The 19,850-nt window shown below is 43.1% G+C and overlaps 1 protein-coding gene across 1 annotated transcript; it reads left to right on the top strand.

The window, feature by feature from the left end:
• Nucleotides 1-71: 71 nt before the first annotated feature.
• LOC123359601 (nectin-3-like) lies at nucleotides 72-19,835 on the top strand. Its single transcript, XM_045001104.1, has 7 exons — nucleotides 72-81; nucleotides 891-938; nucleotides 2,596-2,934; nucleotides 7,063-7,359; nucleotides 10,268-10,385; nucleotides 18,065-18,216; nucleotides 19,831-19,835. The coding sequence occupies exons 1-7, from the start codon at nucleotides 72-74 to the stop codon at nucleotides 19,833-19,835; spliced, it is 969 nt and encodes a 322-aa protein (XP_044857039.1).
• Nucleotides 19,836-19,850: the final 15 nt, after the last annotated feature.

The raw sequence follows: 19,850 nt of genomic DNA on the forward strand, positions 1-19,850 counted from the left end.
TTAATGTAATGCACCATTCATGATCCTATAGCAATGTGGAGTCAATGGGACTACTCATAGTGTGTAACGTTATGCACACTGGTAAGTCTTTACAAGGTCAGGGCTTCAGAGTGTTTCAGCTTAGACAGGAGCTGAGGTCCTGGGCCTCAAAAATATTTAGGCACCCGGTGCCCATGTGTTAGTCCCTAAAATACTTTTGAGCATCCGGGCCTGCTAATCTAAGATTTGAAATAACCAGGCAGGATCCTTCTTGGGAAAAATACTTGCCGGCACTCTTTAGCCATCGTAAAGAAGCAAAAAAAATCACGAGTCTTGGGGGAAGGAGTGTTTGTTGGTTATTTTGGTTTCTTTGCTGAGCACCTTTAACACAAGATTGGGGGAAACAATTCACACTTCTGCTGCTTTTCCTATTTGGTTAGCTCTTCTGCATGGGAATGTTGACAGCAGTGGAAAAGAGGAGAGCTTCCTTTATTATTCTCTTGGATGAAATCTTAGATTCTGCAGAAAACAGCAAAAGAGTCACAGGAAGGCTCAGCAGTTAAGCGTTTCTGAGACACATAGGGCCTAGTTTTCAGTAGGGCTGCAGCCCTCCTCCATTTTGGCATGCACACACCTGTGGTATTTGTCCATCAGTCTCCATTCTCCAGAAGTGACAGATCCTCTGTTGGACAAATGTGAAACTCCTCTCACGTGCCCAGAAATGTAATTATGGAGGGTGGGGGAAGGTGTAACATTTCACATATGAAGGCTGCCTCTTGAAAGACTGCTCCATAGTGGTTTTAAAAAATGACTGCATTTGATCTACTGTTTCTTGTAGTGGTATCAAGAAAATGAAATACTGAAACACCAGTAGTAGTAGCACAAGTGACTTTTTTTTCTTCCATTTCAAGATTCTCCATCATTGGTTGTTGGTGGTGATGATGAGTCTGAAGTCACAGGTAATGGTATAGTCTGTTTCTTTAAAGATATCATTCATACTGTTTCCACTCAAGAAGGTGTTGTTTTAATTGATTACAACGTGGACATATGGCATTATTATTATTATTATTATTCAGAATGTATATGGGGAACTGTGCGGCCTGGCGGATAGGACACAATCATGCCTCAGGAGACCTGAGCTCTTGTCCTATCTGTGGACTCACTTGGTGACCTTGGACAAGGGACAGAACATGTTTCTGCCTCAGTTTCCCTTTCTGTAAAACAGGACTGCATTACCTTTATGAAATGTGCTAAGGAGGCATCTTACCTCATTCAAAGGTGAAGGTGATAGCCTGTAGCATTGGAAATAAGAACTCTCCTGTGAATCAAAAGAAAAAAGGTCTCGTCGTACAACCCCAGCAGCAGATTTTAAGTGATGCTTCAGTGCATACCCTTGAGAGCAAGCTAAAACTCAGAATGTGTGCCATTAAGAAGGAGACAGGGAACTTTGAATTTTTTTAAATTGCTTAAAAACAATTTAAACCAATCAAGATTCTGGAAATGTACTAGTTATTATGTACTGCAGAAAACTATTTTTAGTGATTTCAACTGCTTTCTGTAGAATATTTTGCTCAAACAGTGGTTTAAAAGGTAAAGTTGCATTGTTACACTGCTGACATCATTCTCTTAAAAGAAAATTCATAACCAAAGAACTGCACAACATAATTTAACTTTGAGTTCCTTCACCGTTCCCCACTTAGGCTGTTGAGTTTCTATTAACACAGTCAGTGTTTTGGGGAGAATAATTGAAATCAATAACTTACTTTCTGATAACTTAGCACACAATGTATAGTTTTTCATTCTTTACGAGTTCGTTTCAGTGAACTGAACAATTTCAAAATTTAATAAAACTTTAAGTAAAAAGTGAAGATACTGTTTGTCCTTCGCCAGTATTATTCTTATCTTTGGCTGAGGAATTGGTTAGTGGTTGGTTTTATTTTGGTTTTGGTTTTTTGTGGTAGATAATATCCTCCATGGATGAGATAAAACTGGTTGGAAGTAGTCAACTATAAAATCTACATAAACTGAAAGGAACTTCTCCATTCTTTCAGGAGAATTAATGGTTATTTTTAAAATTTGACAGTGATTGCTTTTGTGCTACAAAAGCAGTTCCCTCCCTGCTTGGGGAGGGGACAGGGGAGCCCCAGAGGAGCTGGGGGTCAGGATTGCTGGGTTCCATCTGCCCTCCCCTCCCCCCCCCCGGCTGGATTGGGGTGCTCCCTTCAGCCTGGGCCTGCTGTACTATGGGGAGCAGGGACCCCGCAGGGGTGTGTGGGAGGGGCTAAGTATCAGAGGGGTAGCCGTGTTAGTCTGGATCTATAAAAGCAGCAAAGAGTCCTGTGGCACCTTATAGACTAACAGATGTATTGGAGTAGAAGTACCTTTGTATAGTCAGTTTGCTCTCAAAGATTGAATGTGTGGTAGGAAGGTAGTAATCAGTAGGAGAAAATTAGCTTCATGAGTCTGCTCTGTGCACTGAGCCCTAATAAAACTTCGGATCCCAACACCCTGAACAGCTCAAGGTCCCACCTTCCCTGTTGACAACTATCTTGGAATATGGTTCTTAACTTAGTGATTTGGACCCATCTCTCAACTAACACATTTCTTTGGTTTTAGGTGCCTTGGTTGAACCAGTTGTTGATCCACATGTAACAGCCGTTTGGGGGAAGAATGTCACCCTGAAATGCATAATTGAAATAAATGGAACAATAACACAAATCTCATGGGAGAAGATGCATGGTAAAAGTAAACAGACCATTGCTGTTCATCATCCTAAATATGGGTTTACTGCTCGAGGAGACTACCAAGGAAGAGTGTCACTTAAGAACCACTCACTTACTGATGCAACTATCACCCTAAACAATATAAGCTTTTCTGATTCAGGAGAATATATATGCAAAGCAGTTACATTCCCACTAGGAAATACTCAGTCATCAACAACCGTAACTGTATTAGGTATGTTTGCTTTTTAATTTTATATTTAATTTTTTTATCCCCAAAAGCCGCCACAAAAAGCTAAATAAACTTCATAGGACTTGGCTACATGGAGACATCGTGTGTGGCAAGCTGGGGTCTGAATCTACAGCACAGTATCTTGCCACATAATGATTGGCCGTGTTTACCTTCCTGCTGTGTACTGAAAGTTCAGTAGTGGGGTTTGACAGATGTTTCAAATATTGTTAGTGGGCTCCAGCTTTGTAAGGAAGTGATCGAGTTTCTTAATGCTGTGACTTACAGAAGTATACAACTTATTCTTCTGTCTCAAGTTTACTTTAACAATCCTCTTGGCTGACTTGGAAGACAACACAGAGTAGGTATTAGTTGGTTTGTGACTTTTTTTTTTGTCACCATAGCCACATCCACGAGAAGACTACAAGCCTTTTGATTGAAAGTCATTCTTAGTGATTTGGGGAGGACTTGCATTTTTTTAAATCAGAAGATCCAGGCACTCTGTCAAATAATCCAAAAGCTGAGAATAGTGTGTGCATTTCTTTTTTAAAGTAGGTAATATGGTTGGGCCTTAAGTGCAAGAAGGAGAAAATAAACATTGAGTGATGGAATTAATATACTGGGCAGTGCTTACGGAGAGAGCTTGTTTGCTGGGTGACAATAGGCTGAGATGAAATTGTTGCTATTTCAAATGTTTGACAAATATGTGCTAAAATAGTGCAGTTAATTAAAAATAAACGTTCACATTCTTGTATGTTTAAAATAAACTGCACGTGAATGGGAGAAATTTCAAGCATTTGAATCCTAGCTTCAATTTTGATACTTTTCTCGAGGAAACCTCTGCCTCAAAAGTGTTTTGTCTACTTGAAATGTTAGTTGCCTCACTTGATCTGGATTTTACCAAATCACTGAGTTTTGACTTGAGCTGTTTAGTCCTGTTAAGAAAAAAGATGTCACAAATTTAGTAGTGTTCAATGTATCAGAAAGCTTAAAGCTGTAAAACCTGTAAGGGATTTTAGAAAATAAGTGATAAATATAAAAGGAATGCTTTTGTCTTGTAGAAAAGATATATATGGCCTTTATTTGATCTCAGTGAACAATACATTCCATGTATCAGAGGGGTAGCCGTGTTAGTCTGGATCTATAAAAGCAGCAAAGAGTCCTGTGGCACCTTATAGACTAACAGACGTATTGGAGCATGAGCTTTCATGGGTGAATACCCACTTCGCCAGATGCATGTAGTGGAAATTTCCAGGGGCAGGTATATATATGCAAGCAAGAAGCAGGCTAGAGATAACTGGGTTAGTTCAATCAGGGAGGGTGAGGCCCTCTTCTAGCAGTTGAGGTGTGAACACCAAGGGAGGTGAAACTGCTTTTGTAGTTGGCAAGCCATTCACAGTCTTTGTTTAATACTGAGCTGATGGTGTCGAATTTGCAGATGAACTGGACCTCAGCCGTTTCTTTTTGAAGTCTGGTCCTGAAGTTTTTTTGCTGCAGGATGGCTACCTTTAAATCTGCTATTGTGTGTCCAGGGAGGTTGAAGTGTTCTCCTACAGGTTTTTGTATATTGCCATTCCTAATGTCTGATTTGTGTCCATTTATCCTTTTCCGTAGGGACTGTCCAGTTTGGCCGATGTACATAGCAGAGGGGCATTGCTGGCATATGATGGCGTATATTACATTGGTGGATGTTCAGGTGAATGAACCGGTGATGGTGTGGCTGATCTGGTTAGGTCCTGTGATTGGTGTCGCTGGTGTAGATATGTGGGCAGAGTTGGCATTGAGGTTTGTTGCATGGATTGGTACACCATCATATGCCAGCAATGCAGGTCCTTCCCACAAATAAGCCAACCTACTCTGGTACGAGGCTTGAACTTGGTCCTTAACAGCTTCATGGAACCTTCATTTGTGCCTCTAGCTACAGTAGTTGTTTTCTATTCCCTTTACCTATTAAAATGGCATCACTTCTGCACCTGGGCCCGATCGTTAGGGGCATTAATATTGGAGCCCCTTTACAGTATTAAGGAAAAAGTTTCATTACAGCCTCATCTCAAACTTCTACCTAAACCATTCTTCCATTTCTGCACTAACCAGGCCATATACCTTCCTCTGTATGTGTGGTTCCCCCTCCCCCATCCATTTCCCATCCAGACCTGTCCAGGGCAGAATCTGCATTCCATACTCTGAATGTCAGAAGGGTGTTAGCTTTGTATCTGGACAGAGCCAGACCATTTAGAAACTCTGTTTCTTTTGTGGCTCGATCAGAAAAATATACACTTTCCACCCAAAGACTTCAAAATGCGTTTCTGGGGCTATTCTGAGTTGTTTGAAAAGTGTGCGAGTCACTGAAATTTGCAAAGTTGCAACTTGGTCACCAGTTCAGTTTTTCCAAACAATATGTCTTGGTATAGGCTTGCAGGTCAGATACTGCTATTGCCAGTGCTGTTTTGTCAGCAGTCTTAAATCTGACTCCAAAGCTGCTCCCTCCTCTGGATGCTGGTTGTCAGTTGCTTGAAGTGGAGCACCCATCAGGACACTACTTGAGAAAGGAAAGGTGGTTTAATTTTACAGGAACTGAAGTTCTTAGAGACGTCTTGATAGGTGCTCTACTGTTTGCCCTTTCCCTCCTCTTTTGGTGACAGCGAAGGAACTGAGGGCTATTTGCCTGCATGGCTTCCCGTATTCTTGAGACAGGACATGAGGTGGTCTGGAGCCACCTGCGTGTGCTGAACATGCACTGTTACCAAAAATGTCAAAGATGAACCTGAAGTGGAGTGCATGTAGGGGGATGCACCTTGAAGAACTCGAGTTACTATACAAAGTTACTAACCTCTCAATGTACAAGTGGCATTATTTAAACAGTACACTACACTTGGATTAAGTAAGAATTCTACGTTTGGTCAAGAATTGGTGGATGACTAACTGTATTCCGTGGGTGGATGCATAATTGAACCTTATTTATAAATAAAATGTACAAATTGACTTTAAGTTAATACTAACTACTGTAAGAATTATTTTCTTTTAAATATAAACTGCAGTAGAGATGCTCTGAACACCTGAGTTCACAAAATGTTGGGCAGTTGGATATTCCCTGTTAGTAGCTTGCAGCATGCGAGTGAAATCAATCTCTTATTTGTAACTGGCTTGACATTCATAAGTAGTCTAAATTTCCTTGCACTTAAAAGTTTGATTTTCTCAGCGGCTTTCCTTAATGTATACGAGTTCAACCTCCTGGACGTCATTGATTCTTGGGCATCTCTCAGGTCTTTCCTGATGTTGAGTTTTTGCATGTTGATTATCTTGATAGCTATATTTAAAAAAAAAGAGAAAAATGAAGAGAAGTGAAAAGAATGTTTTGTGGCCAAAGCATAATGCTGCAAGTCACACTGTTAACTACCAAAGAAAGTAGGCTGAAGGACATAATGATTTGTTTAATAGCTTGTGGAGCAAGTATCTTTAACCACAAACAACCAAAACCTAAACAAACAACCAAAAAAACCCACCCTGGTATCTAGTTAGGTGATAGCACTTGAAGTAAACAACAAAGATTTGGGTTCTAACCACACTGGAGATGTGTAGTTGTAAATAAGTGCATCCTACATTTCTGTGGTATTTATAAAAAAACCTGAGTACATGTAAGTTAAACTACAGAATTGCTTAAGTAAATGTGTAAAATATAGTGTCTGTTCCTGGTTAGTTAAACCAATCCCACCAAATGTAGCCTAAAGGCTATATTTAGTTGCACTTCACATGTTTTAATGGTTACCAATGAATGAGCCATCAACCTTACCTTGTGAGGGGAGGGGGATAAAGTACAGATACAAAGCTAGATTAAAATAAATGATTTAAAACAAGATTTCTTGCTTGCTGATTAAAATCTGACTTCTATCACTTTGATTTTAAATCAGTCTATCCTGGCAATGTGCAGCACAGGGATGTCAGAGCTGTCAGTTGTCCAGATTACTTTTAAGTGCCCATTGTGTCATCAACTTTACCTGCCAGTTAACAAATCTGCCTTGAAAATGAGTTGTTAGCTGTAGGCTATTGGGGATAAAATGTACATACAGGAATTGAAGTAAGGTTGATTAAACGTTTCTGTCTTGACTGAAAACGTACTTTTTTTTATTTCAATAGTTGAACCCATTGTGAGCCTAACAAAGGGACCAAACTCTTTAATAGATGGTGAAAATCAGACAGTAGCAGCCATTTGTACAGCAGCCACTGGAAAACCTGCTGCAGATATTGATTGGGAAGGTGGGCTTGGAGAAGTGGAATCCAGTTGTACTTTATTTCCAAATGAAACCATGACAGTTGCCAGTCAGTACAAACTCATACCCACCAGATTTTCCAGAGGAAGATTCATAACTTGTGTTGTGAGGCATCCGGCTTTGGAAAAGGAGCTGAGATATCCTTACACATTGGACATACTATGTAAGTATACAACAAGTTAACTATTGCTTTTATAGCTGCTGGTCTGTCATATGACAACTAGGCCTTGGAGTATGTTCCATCAGTAGATCTGCAAGCAGTGTACAAAGAAGATCAGTATCATTGCCCCGCACACAGATTGGAGAAACAGAGCTAGGAAGAGGTGAAGTGGGTTGACCAAGGATTTGCAGCAGGCCACTGGCTGAGCTGGGAGTAGAACCCAGGGCTCCCGAGACCCAGTCAGTTTCCCTACTTGCTGAGACACATTGCCACTTACCTTTTAATTAACTTGGTTTCATTACCCATTCAGATTCCTCCTATGTTTCTTCATGGACCCTTATTTTTTAACAAATTTGACTAATACTCAGATGTTGAAGCTGAAATTTCAGTTCCTCCTCGGAAGCTTTACAGGGACTTGTTATAAGCAAAATCTGTTTTCCCATTCAACAAGCAGGGCCGCCCAGAGGGAGGGGTAAGTGGGGCAATTTGCCCTGGGCCCTGCAGGGGCCCCAAGAGCCACTCCGGGTTTTTGGTGGCACTTCGGTGGCAGGCCCTTCACTCGCGCCAGGTCTTCGGCAGCAGGTCCTTCAGTGCAGCGGAAGACTCGGAGCAAGTGAAGGACCCGCCGCTGAAGTGCTGCCAAAGCCTTGGAGCGCCGCCCGGTGAGTACAAGCGCCGCAAGCGGCAGGGGTGGGGAGAGCCGCGATCGGCAGCACTTAGGCTGCTCTACCACCACCGCTTCATTCTTCGGTGGCAATTCGGTGGTGCGTCCTTCCCTCCGAGAGGGACCCACCGCTGAATTGCCACCGAAGACCTGGCCCTGCCCCAGGCCCCCTGAATCCTCTGGGCGGCCCTGTCGACAAGAATTGAGGTATTTAAAAATACTTGAAACGGTGGTTGCCATTTCTTTCACGCTTGGAATAATACAAGTCATGATATTCCCAAAGAACTTCAGTGATGAAAAATGTTATGGGGTAACTGTGCTTAACCAGATCACTCACTACACTACTGAGAGTGTTAGCGAGAGCGTGGATAATTTGAGAATCCCTCCATTTGGAAGTTTATTTTCTTTGTGTGTATGTCTGTGTGTGTATAGATGTGTATGTGTGTTTTGGTTTGTTAAACTTGATGTCCCTAAAAGAAACAAGTGACAGGAGATGATAAATTACCACGCCCCCCTCCTTATTTGACCCTAATAATAATCTTTATAATTTCATAACTGCACCTTGTATCTCAGCTGTAGAAATTTGCAGAGCTTTCATCGGTTAGCAATGTTTGTGTCTTTATTGCAGCAAATAAGTTTCTGTGTATGACCAGATTGTTTTGGATTCTGCATCTTTACTACTGTTAGCATATCACAAGGAAAAAGTGTGGCACATGTACTACTTCAATTTCAGTTCATTAACAAATACAACAATAAAAGACCTCTTTCTAGCCCTTTGCTGGTGAACTTCTGGCTACTTGAAAAACTCTGTCTTGATGGTCACAGATTAAAGCCCTAACCAATGTCGGGCTTGTTTACAGTGCCTTGCAGTTTGGATTGTGGGAGTGTGAATATCATTGCACACCAGGCGCTGAGTCCTTTTCACACTCCCATAGTCCAAACTGCAGTTTGAAGACACGGCCTTCGCATATCTCCCTCGATTAACCGCTAATAATGCGGTGCTCTGATGGCCTGCTGACTTTGACAAGAGTTGCCTCCAAAATAAATTCTCCCCATTGAAGAGTAACTTGTAACTTGCCATAAAGAAGTTGAATTTCTTAAAACCTTACATTGTATGCTATGTTGGTCATTTCGATGTGCTGTTACAAACTTTAGTCCACATAACCCAAAATAGATGCCTGGAGTTGGGCTATCAAATATATGACCAGAATTTTCAAAAGTCCAGAACATATTGGGTTCCTAAGGATTCAAAATGTTAGCTTTAGGCATCCATTTTCAAACACAAACCATAACACAGTAATGGGTGTGCAGGAGAAGGGGAAAGGAAGTGTAGGATGTAGATCTCAGAACAGAAAATATTGATGGGTTAGAGTAACTTAGCAAAGAATCCTGTGGCACCTTATAGACTAACAGACGTTTTGCAGCATGAGCTTTCGTGGGTGAATACCCACTTCGTCGGATTCACCCACGAAAGCTCATGCTGCAAAACGTCTGTTAGTCTATAAGGTGCCACAGGATTCTTTGCTGCTTTTACAGAACCAGACTAACACGGCTACCCCTCTGATACTAGAGTAACTTAATTACTACTTCAGAAAAGCAACTGAGTGGTAAAAATATTTTAAAGATACTTTCTCTCCTTACTGAACATCAGGCCCCTTGCTGTAAGCTGCTCTATCAAAAAATTAAATATTTACCACCAGTTACTAGTTGTTGAGTCCTTTGAAAAGAAATAAATCAAAATTAAACACAGAATACGCTAAAGTTCCTTGCTGGTTTGACTAGTATTATTAACATAGGCACAGTGCAGATACCTACTACAGTATAAATCATTAGCCAGAAGTTACTCATGTCATATGTGCAATTCATCATTTACCACCGTGTAATATGAATTTTTTTGAATTCACAGAATCTGGCATATTTGAACTATTGAAGTTAGCACTGCATCATGCTAAAAATTGGCATTGTTGACGTAAAAACTATATAATTATCTCCGCTTGTTTCAGTTAACAAACTAAAAACGTATGGGGCCCACTGATTTGCTTCATGTTAAGCCTCCGATGGCAACTACCCATGTATACGTGTTATTTCTAAGATTTCCAGGTAGGACTACCATTGCTCGTTGGAGATTAAGCACTGCCATACTGTTAGTTAAATACAACATGTAGACACATCATTCTAAGCAATGCGTGTCTCCTTTTTAGTAATGTACTTTGAATATTGGAATGTGAAATGAATCATATTTTATAGATGCGCCTGAAGTTTCAGTAAGTGGGTATGATGGAAACTGGTTCATTGGAAGAGAGCATGTTCAGCTCCAGTGTAATGCTGACGCAAATCCACCACCCACGGAATTTACATGGACCAGGTGAGTGTTCATGAAAACAAAAGATGAATTTTCCATTTAAATACACAATCAATATTTTAATAAAGGCGAGTTTTGAAGGGTGCTACTGGCTTATGACACAGTGGAAACAAGGCCCTTTGACTGCTACTAGCTTGTCTGGTTTCAGTACATGACTAATGCACATTCTATGTATTAGAAATGACTGCTTTTGAAATATGTCCCATACTGATGCATCAGATGTATGGACTGAGACATGTGGATGTTGTAAAGAAAAATATTGGCCTTATATAGTTGATGGCTCCTAAGGAAAGGGGAGCAGTAGCAATTGGGGTGGGAAAGTACAAGTGAAGAATGATTGTTACTCTGAAGTCTGAGCAGTTACCAATGCTTTAGGATAAATCCACTTATTTTTATAAATGGAATAACTTCTTTGACAGGTGATTGTGATATTGAGTTTCTTGAGCTTACTGTAAGACATTGTAAGCACCTGTTGTCCAGCCTTCCTTCTCCGTGTGAGTTGAGGACGTGCATAAAGCAAAGATGCAAAAAAAAGGGATATTTTTTGAATAAAATTATATAACATTGATATTACATTGAAAATTGGGATGGAAAACACTTGAAGTATCATTTCAGTCATCAAGTTTACCATGCTCTAGTGAAGAGTAAGGCACTGTATCTACTTCCAAATAAGCTGCATGAGATGGCTCCCCTCATGACTCAAAACTTAAGTCAACCCGTGCTGAGATCTGGTATCTCTGTATGGCTTCCTGTTGTGTGATAAAAGCAGTATTTCATGACTCCAATATGAATTGGATGCCTTTACTGAGAGTCCTGCTGCCTGCCATCTGTAGTCTTGCATGTTAAGTACGTTCCCCTGGAGGGAGCCACTTCCGGAGCAAATATATGGCCCCAAAAGGTAACTTCCCTTTTACTTCAACTTCACTTGGTCAGTCTGTCTGAAAAAAAGAAAAGAACTTGTGTGAGTGTTTAAGTGTATGTAATGCACAGTAATAGCGCTATGAGAATCATTGATAGTCATAGTGCTATAAGAAGCATTAAAGATCAGCTGTGGTACCACCTTGTAACCTCACGTTGCTTCCTGGATCAGTTAGAAGAAAAAAGACTAAAAGACTAAAAGTTTACACTGGAACTTGGTTGGCAAAACTTTTGTCGTTTAGCAGTGTTAAAAACACCCTCCCCACCCCGAACAGCGGAAGTTTTACCGATGAAAAGCGCCAGTGCAGGGGTCGGCAGAGGCTGAGTGGGGCCGGCGGCTGGGACTCCAGACCGGCCGCAAGCGCGCCCCCTTACCGTGCTCGGGCTCTGCGGCTCCCGGGAGCGTGAGCCACCAGGGCGCGGGGCCCTGAGCCTGCTGTGGGAGGGGCGGCGGCTCACAGTTCCGGGAGCTGCAGAGCCCAAGTGTGGCGGGAGGGAGCCGAGGGGCGCATGGGGACGGCCGCCCGCATGCATCTGCTGCAGGAGCCCCCCAGGGGTCACCAGGCCGCAGCCCAGGCAGGCAGGCCTCCCGGCTCCTCCCTCACCACGCTCGGGTTCTGCGGCTCCTAGAACTGTGAGCCGCAGCTGCCCCCCCTTTCAGCTCCCCCCCCCCCACTGCCTCAGCAGCATGGGCAGGAGGGGTGGGAGAGCGCAGGTGCTCCCCACTAGTGGCACCACCACCTTTGCAGGGCTGCTGCCCCCCTGCACCGCGCTGGCTCCCCCATGGCTGGAGCTTGCTGCTGCCGCAAGCAGGACACTCTGGCTCTCTGGTCCCTCCAGAAGGCAGCTCCTCCCTGCCAAACTGCTGCAGCGGCCCAAGCCCCGCAAAGCCAGTGAGTGGACTCTGGGCAGGGGCCACCAGGGTGAGGAGGGCTTGCGGGGGGACTGTGCACCCGCCGGGGGAGTTCCGGGGGAGGGATCGCTCAGTGGTTTGAGCATTGGCCTGCTAAACCCAGGGTTGTGAGTTCAGTCCTTGAGGGGGCCACTTAGGGATCTGGGGCAAAATCAGTACTTGGTCCTGCTAGTGAAGGCAGGGGGCTGGACTTGATGACCTTTCAAAGTCCCTTCCAGTTCTAGGAGATAGGATATCTCCATTAATTAATTAATTAAAAAATTAATTAACCTGGTCTGGGGAGCAGCCCCTGGCACGGCTGGCCCCTGGGGTCTATAAAGGCTCCTTGGAATTTGCCCATCAATGAACCGATGTGCGTGGGATGGGGGGCAGCAAGGTGGAAGTTTTGCCCAGGGCACAAAATATCCTTGCACCAGCCCTGCCCCAGGGGGTGCAGGCACCCCTGGTTAAGAACCACTGCACTAAACTGATAAGATCTGCATTTTAATTTAATTTTAAATGAAGTTTCTTAAAAATTTTCAAAATCTTGTTTACTTTACATACAACAATAGTCTATAGACTTATAGAGAGAGACCTTCTAAAAATGTTAAAATGCATTATCGGCACACGAAACCTTAAATTAGAGTGAATAAATGAAGACTCGGCACACCACTTCTGAAAGGTTGCCGACCCCTGTGCCAGTGTGAACAGTGATTTGTCGGCAGGAGTCGCTCATTGCACGACTTTTAGCAGCATGGCTATAGCGGCACAGGAATGTTGCTAAAAGCTGTGTGGTGTAGACAAAGCTTTTTAAAATTGTATTTGAAATGCAGGGTTAATAATAATAAACATACAACCAAAGTTTCTTGAATGGAACCTCCTAAATGCAAAACAAAATATGCTATCCAAGTATTACATTAAAAATTAAGAAACAAATGTAGTAGTCTCAATTGGATCACATTTAAACCAGTTGGATTAAAAAAAAATCCCCTCCTATCCTCTCCAACATGTTATGATGCAGGTTAAAAGTAATAAGGGCAAATAACTAATCTAGTTTTACAAGATATGCTAACCTTCTCACTAAAAGGGCTTTCATAACACTTAAACCAATTCCCAGATTAGTATCATTCCTCATGTAGTATAGACAAGTCTAATATGGTTTGTAAAAGCAGAGAACTTTAATTTCAAGAAATTGGAGATGAACTTGTATACAAATTTCTTGTAATAAACTTGTCATAGGTCTCACCCCCACTTAGAGCTGTTGGGTTCCAATGTGGGGACCTGCACTGGTTTCCCTCTAAACTAAAATCCTAGTTTAGATCTAGTAAAAGCTGCCACCACCCAATCAGGAAACGTGGATTGGGACACAGTCCTTCCCCAAAATCCTAGGGGATTCCAAGAGCCCCAAATCCATGGAGTTCTTACACCCAGGAGAAATAAACCATTCCCCCCTGCTTCCTCCCCCCTCCCTTTTCCTAGGAGAGACACCAGGATCTAACTACAGAGGGATACCTCCCCCTCCTCTTTCCCTGAGAATCCACCCAAAGAAAGATCAACCAAGTCCTTAATAGAAAAGAATTTATTAAAGAATAAAAAGAAAAGTCACTGTCTCTGTAACCAAAATGGAACAATACAGGGTCTAAACTTATCAATCTCTGGAGAGAATCCCCCCTCCCCCTTTCTTTCTCAGTGAAAGCAAAGTAACAGCAAACAGGAATAAAGAATTTCCTTTAGCAAACACACAATTGCAAATATAGAAAGCCAACTCAAAAGACTAATCCGCCTTTCTAATTAATACTCACTATTAAATAGTAGAAACTACTCCAGGAGAACTTGGAGACATGACTGACCTCTCTTAGATCCAAAGAGAGCTCTAACAAAGAACACAGACAAAGGCTTCCCTCCACAGAGATTTGAAATTATGTTGTCTCTGATTGGTTCTCTGGTCAGGTGGTCATCAGGTACTGCATGTTAACCCTTTACAGGTAAAAGAGACCTTAGCCCTTAACTATCTGTTTATTTATGACAAAACTCCTTGGCAGAAACTTAATCATGATAAGAATGCCGACTTTAAAAAGTTGAGGTTGTAATTTATTGACAGGATACTGAGCTACAATGCAGAGGGTCAGACCACTGTTATGCAAGGCTGGAGAGCTGGGTCACGTGTGGGGTATTTACTTGTACTTGCTTCTGAAAAAATGAACAAAGTAGTGGCATTTGGGGAAAGCAAAGGTAGAATCTCATCTGTACCACTTTGTCCCAGAAAACCTTTCAGTTGAAGTTGATTTCAAATCTAGTTTAAATGCTAAATAATGCTTTTGAAGAAATACAGAATTGAACTGGTGCAGAATAGATGTATTTTTGCATTTTGTCCACTGAATTTTAAGATAAAGGGGCTAGGTTATATTCTCAGTAATAGTAATAACACATGCTGAGCGATCTTAATAACCTGGAAGTAGATGGACAAATCTGTACACAACGAGGTTAATGAATCCTTGTTTGGCTGGGGAGATGACAAATGAGTGTGTATTGCAGCAGTGTGTTGTGTTCACGCAATGAAATGACAATAAAAGTCCATGCATGTACAATGAAAAGTAACATAAGTACAGATTTGTGCTTGTTTAGCCACTTGACTCCTATGATGGGAAAACTTTGAGATTGTCAAACAGGATAGCTATTAAGCTGCAGAAATAAAACATTTCCATAGTTGTCTAGCAGTCATTGGCCTATAGTCAGCAAAAGCTCACGTGGAAGAAAGTCTGAGGATGTTCATTCACTGTACATGTTGAATTTTTTAGGGTACTGTTCATGAAAAGTAGCTGTAGCATGTGGTGTTGCATGGCAGATTGTGTTGACACTTCACTCATGGAAATACACACACACACACACTCACTCACTCTCTCTCTCTCTCTCTCTCTCTCTCTCTCTCCTTTGAGTAATGTCCCTGTGGGTGCTCTATGTCAGTATATGCTGCCTGCTTGTGCACTCTTGATCAGCAATGTTTGTCAGTGGTGTCCGCACCTATGCCCTCTTCACCTTTATACCCCAATAAACTGCCAGTGTCTTGCAACAGAGCAGTCCGTGCCCAGCAGTTGAACTATGCAGCTGGCTACCCTTTGCTTTCTTATGCCTTTCTCATTTTAGTTTCTTTTTAGATTTATTTTTTCTGTTAGCACAAGTTCACGCTTTGAGAGGGTTCACCCCTTCTCTCCTGTGGGTCCCTGTTCTCTCCCTCACCTCCGCCTTCAACTCCCGACCCTCATCCGCAGCCCCAAGTGTGGGTTAGGTTCTAGACCCTGGACTTCAAACCTTTCCATATGTGCCATAAGTCCTTCCCTTGGAGTGATGGAGATTCAGCCTGCCTCTCTGCTGCTTGGGAGAAATCCACATTCCCTCTAAATGTAAAGTCTACGTAAGATTTAAAAACAGATCTAAAAAATTGAGGTAGGAAAAACATACATTCCTATTTATGTAGTACTTTTTGAGACTCAGGTGGTGAGTCAGACCCAAATATAGTGGTTCTTTGGACCAGCTCTGCTTCGGCAGTAACCAAAGACACTAGACTTCCCAAGGAAAGACCCCATTCTCCAGAATCAGACGAAAAAGGGAAAGTCACTTCCTTGATCTGGGTCTTGGACCTCATGTCCAAACACAGATATTTCTGAGGCTCCCTTTCCTGCAGTACTGTGACCACAGGAGCATACCTAGAAGTCATCTAGAGAGATTCTGACACTGGCATCCGACTCAGCCTTCATTTTGAGATTCGGAGGCAAAGTCCTTATTGGTACAGTCTTCCATAGCCAGAAGTGAAAAGTGTACCATACCTATTCTGGTGCTGCATCTGGCACCACCCCATATGCTTACTCCTGAGAAAACACATTCACACGTCCTGGTACCGTCCAGGCTCCTATCTCACAAAGACATCCGAATCCTCAAAGAGCCCGAATCACCATTATTGAAAGGTACTGAGAGGCGCTCCGCCAGGGGTGGCTCCAGGCACCAGCACGCCAAGTGCGGCAAGCCACGGGGGGCACTCTGCCAGCCTCCTAGAGCCGCCCCTGCGCTCCGCACTGGTACCAACTCATTTCTCTGAGCTTGCTTACCCTCCATCCTCTTCTTCGATGGTGACTCACCCTGTGGTAGCAACACCATCCCCACACAGGCTCTGAATTTAATTCTGTTGATAGGATTTGGAGCTAAACTGGTGATAAAGTTGGTCTGTTTTAAGATTGCTCATTCTTGTAAATGTGTTTGGAAAATGTGTCCTTCAAGCCTTACTTCAAAAGATGGAAGATGATTTATTTACAGCCTACAAACCTGCAGAAGAGCACAAAAGACTCCTCATGAGGGCATTCTGCGCCAAAAAATTCTACATACAATATTTTAAATAATTGTCAAATAAATGTGGAGGCTCCAGCATGGTGTGGGAGCTCGGGACACTGGCTGCACAGAGATGGAACATCACTGTGCAGCTCCACCGTGCCTCCCTCCCCCCGGGACACAGACTGAGTGGTGAGGCTGCACCCAACTGTGACATAGTGTGCCCCAGAAACACCCCAGGGTGTGACGGTGCTAGCCGGGGAGCCAGCTGAGGTCACTCAATCAGGGTGAACTGCAAACCAAACGGGGCAGACAAACCCCAAACGCTGGTGGTTATTCCAGTACTTAGATTCACCAACCAGCACAAAACAGCTTCTACAGTACCTCACTGGTCACGTAGAAGTCCAAACCACGCAGTTCCCTTAAAGTGCCCAGCCTCAGGCCTCCGTCCAGACACACCTGTCAGATATGATGATTCCTTATACATTTCCAGCAGCCTTTCGGCCTGAGAAAACAATAGGCTTAACTCCTTCTCCCAAATATCCTGGCAATTAGCCCAGAGTAATTTATCCATTAAACAGTTCAGATACAGGTTAGCACAACCTTCAAAGAGACACATAGACAATAATACTATTTCACTCAAGTATCATCATAAATGTTAATGTTCCTTTTTTGATCTTTGAATTAAAACTATAGCAATAGACAAGACTTGTTTGCTGACTTTACAAGACCTGAGCAAACATCTCCCCTTTTACCTTTAACAATGCAGACTTGCATTTCAAAGCTCTAGTCATTTACAGATCTTCCTAACCAGTCCTTAAGGTTCACCCATGGGTCAGGTCAGTCTATGAGTTAATTAACTCTTTCTGGCCCTGTCACCTTTCAATGAGATATTATATCACACTCATAACGTCACACAGGGCCCTACCCTATGTGCCTTATGCAATAGGGCAGGCAGGATCCAAGGGTGGAGGGGCTTAGTGTGGGGGAATCCAGGTGTGGGTTGGGAGGGTTCGGTGTGGGGCAATCTGGGTGCGGGAGGCTTAGTGCGAGATCTGGGTGCGGTGGGGGGAGATCTGGGGACTTGTTGGACAGTTCTGGGTGCAGTGTTAATGGAACTCTGCAGGAGGGTCCAGGTGAAGATGGTTGGGGCTCAGTGTGAGGTGTGGGTGGGTGCTCAGTGTGGGAATCCTGTGGTGTCAGGTTCCTGGTGCTGCTGGTTGGGGCTTGGTTGGGTGGGTTGTGGGGGTGGTGCAGGTGCAGGGGGAGTGGGGCTAGTCAGGAGGATTCTGGGTATAAGGGGATCTGGATGCACGGGGAGCAGCTCCCTGTGCAGCGATTCCTCTCTCTGCAGCTGAGGAGCGATGGCTATAGGAAGTATGGGGGACGAGACGGGGAGGGAGAGGAGGGAGTTGGCAGAGCTTCCGACAGCTGGGGAGAAATGTGGGGATGGGTCTAACATGACCCCAGATGCCATGCAGGGGAAGAGGAGCCACCAGCCAGGTCAGATAATACATTTTGCATTTATTTATCTATTTATTGTCTAATTCAGGTTGGATGGGCAATGGCCTGAAGGTTTAATGTCTTCAAATAATAGTCTGCATTTCAACAGTCCGTTGACTTACAATTATGCTGGGACTTACGTCTGTAAGGTGACCAATTCCCTTGGACAAAGAAGTGATCAACAGACGATCTACATTTTAGGTGAGTTTGTTGTTTCTCCCTTCACTTCCTAAGCATGCTTAGTTTAAAATCCTGTGTCAGAAATTGGATTAGGTGTCTAGTTGAATGCGTTTTTTAGCCATGTTCTATAACAGATTATCTAAAACTCAGAGTTGGGGGCGGAGGGAAGAAATGTTCTAAAACCCAAACTTAAAACACTTTCCTGAGGGAGTCTGGTTTTATTCCTTTATCCTCAGCTGAGCTGTTCAGAATAACAGTGTCGCCTCTCACAGCTCACACACTCCTATGGAGCAAGCATAAAGCTAATTACAAGGGGCAGAAATGGTCAGCGCACCTTGCTCCACCTGCCCCTTCCCGTCTGTGTGGTACTCTCTTGTGGGTGGGGTATTGCTGGTGGCAGACTTTTTGTTAGTATTTAAATCAGGAAAACACTTATTCCAGGGTTTCCGATGGTAAAGAATCTCAGGAGCAGACAGAAGTGCCATGTTATCATAGTACACGTTCCTTTGAGTATAGCAGCATATTGAAAGAGTACCATGGCCTAATGAAGATCATACATAGTAGCATCAGTAGTAGAGCTGAGACCCAATGTTATTATATTACCATGATGATGGGGGTAAACAAAATGGAATTACTTACTTTTACCAATAGGTGCAAATGTTTCAATTAACGGGTGGTAGCAGTATTCAGAACATGAACTATACATTCATTTTATTCTTTTTATGTTCTTGAGAGCAAATCTATATGGTAAGGTCTGAATCCATTCTTATCTCAGTAGGTACTATGCTGGTGGCATTGTAGCTAATGAAAACTACTACACAACCACCCACGGTTCCATGTTCTTTTTACTTTGCTTCGGTTTTGGTGCAGGGGGCTTTCAGGATGCTTAGGAGTAAACTCATTGTTCTGGGGTATTTCGAGCCAGCTGCCTGCATTAAATGGAGATTCGAGGAGCATACATTAAAAACTCAGAGGACGTAGGATTTGGTATCTGCAGAGCTGTGAATTGAAGGGGAAAGGTTGGGGCTTTCTGGCACCTTTTTTCTGATGCCATGTGATCTCGAAGAAGACTCCACAAAGCATCACTAATAAATGCCCAGCTGGTCCTGGCTGGGAGTGAAAAAGAAACGATATTACAGCTCTACAAATCTTTGCTGTTTCAGTAACTGCCTCAGAAACAAAACTTAAATCTAAACCTCTCCATTCAGGCCTGCTGAACTTTGCACTGTTTAAATGTTTGTCTCATGACATATCCAGAGCACTCACATAGAATCATAGGATCTCAGGGTTGGAAGGGACCTCAGGAAGTCATCTAGTCCAACCCCCTGCTCAAAGCAGGACCAAATCCAACTAAATCATCCCAGCCAGGGCTTTGTCAAGCCTGACCTTAAAAACCTCTAAGGAAGGAGATTCCACCACCTCCCTAGGTAACCCATTCCAGTTCTTCACCACCCTACTAGTGAAAAAGTTTTTCCTAATGTCCAACCTAAACCTCCCCCTCTGCAACTTGAGACCATTATTCCTTGTTCTGTCATCTTCTACCACTGAGAACAGTCTAGATCCATCCTCTTTGGAACCCCCTTTCAGGTAGTTGAAAGCAGCTATCAAATCCCCCCTCATTCTTCTCTTCTGCAGACTAAACAATCCCAGTTCCT

This window comes from Mauremys mutica, unplaced genomic scaffold, assembly GCF_020497125.1.
Source record: "Mauremys mutica isolate MM-2020 ecotype Southern unplaced genomic scaffold, ASM2049712v1 Super-Scaffold_100129, whole genome shotgun sequence".
Lineage (NCBI taxonomy): Eukaryota > Metazoa > Chordata > Testudines > Geoemydidae > Mauremys > Mauremys mutica.

What these genes read in the sequence shown, in the direction of transcription:
- LOC123359601 (XM_045001104.1), top strand. An exon ending in TGATGAGTCTGAAGTCACAG is followed by an intron (nt 939 to 2,595) that starts GTAATGGTATAG and finishes CTTTGGTTTTAG; the next exon opens with GTGCCTTGGTTGAACCAGTT. An exon ending in TTACACATTGGACATACTAT is followed by an intron (nt 7,360 to 10,267) that starts GTAAGTATACAA and finishes CATATTTTATAG; the next exon opens with ATGCGCCTGAAGTTTCAGTA.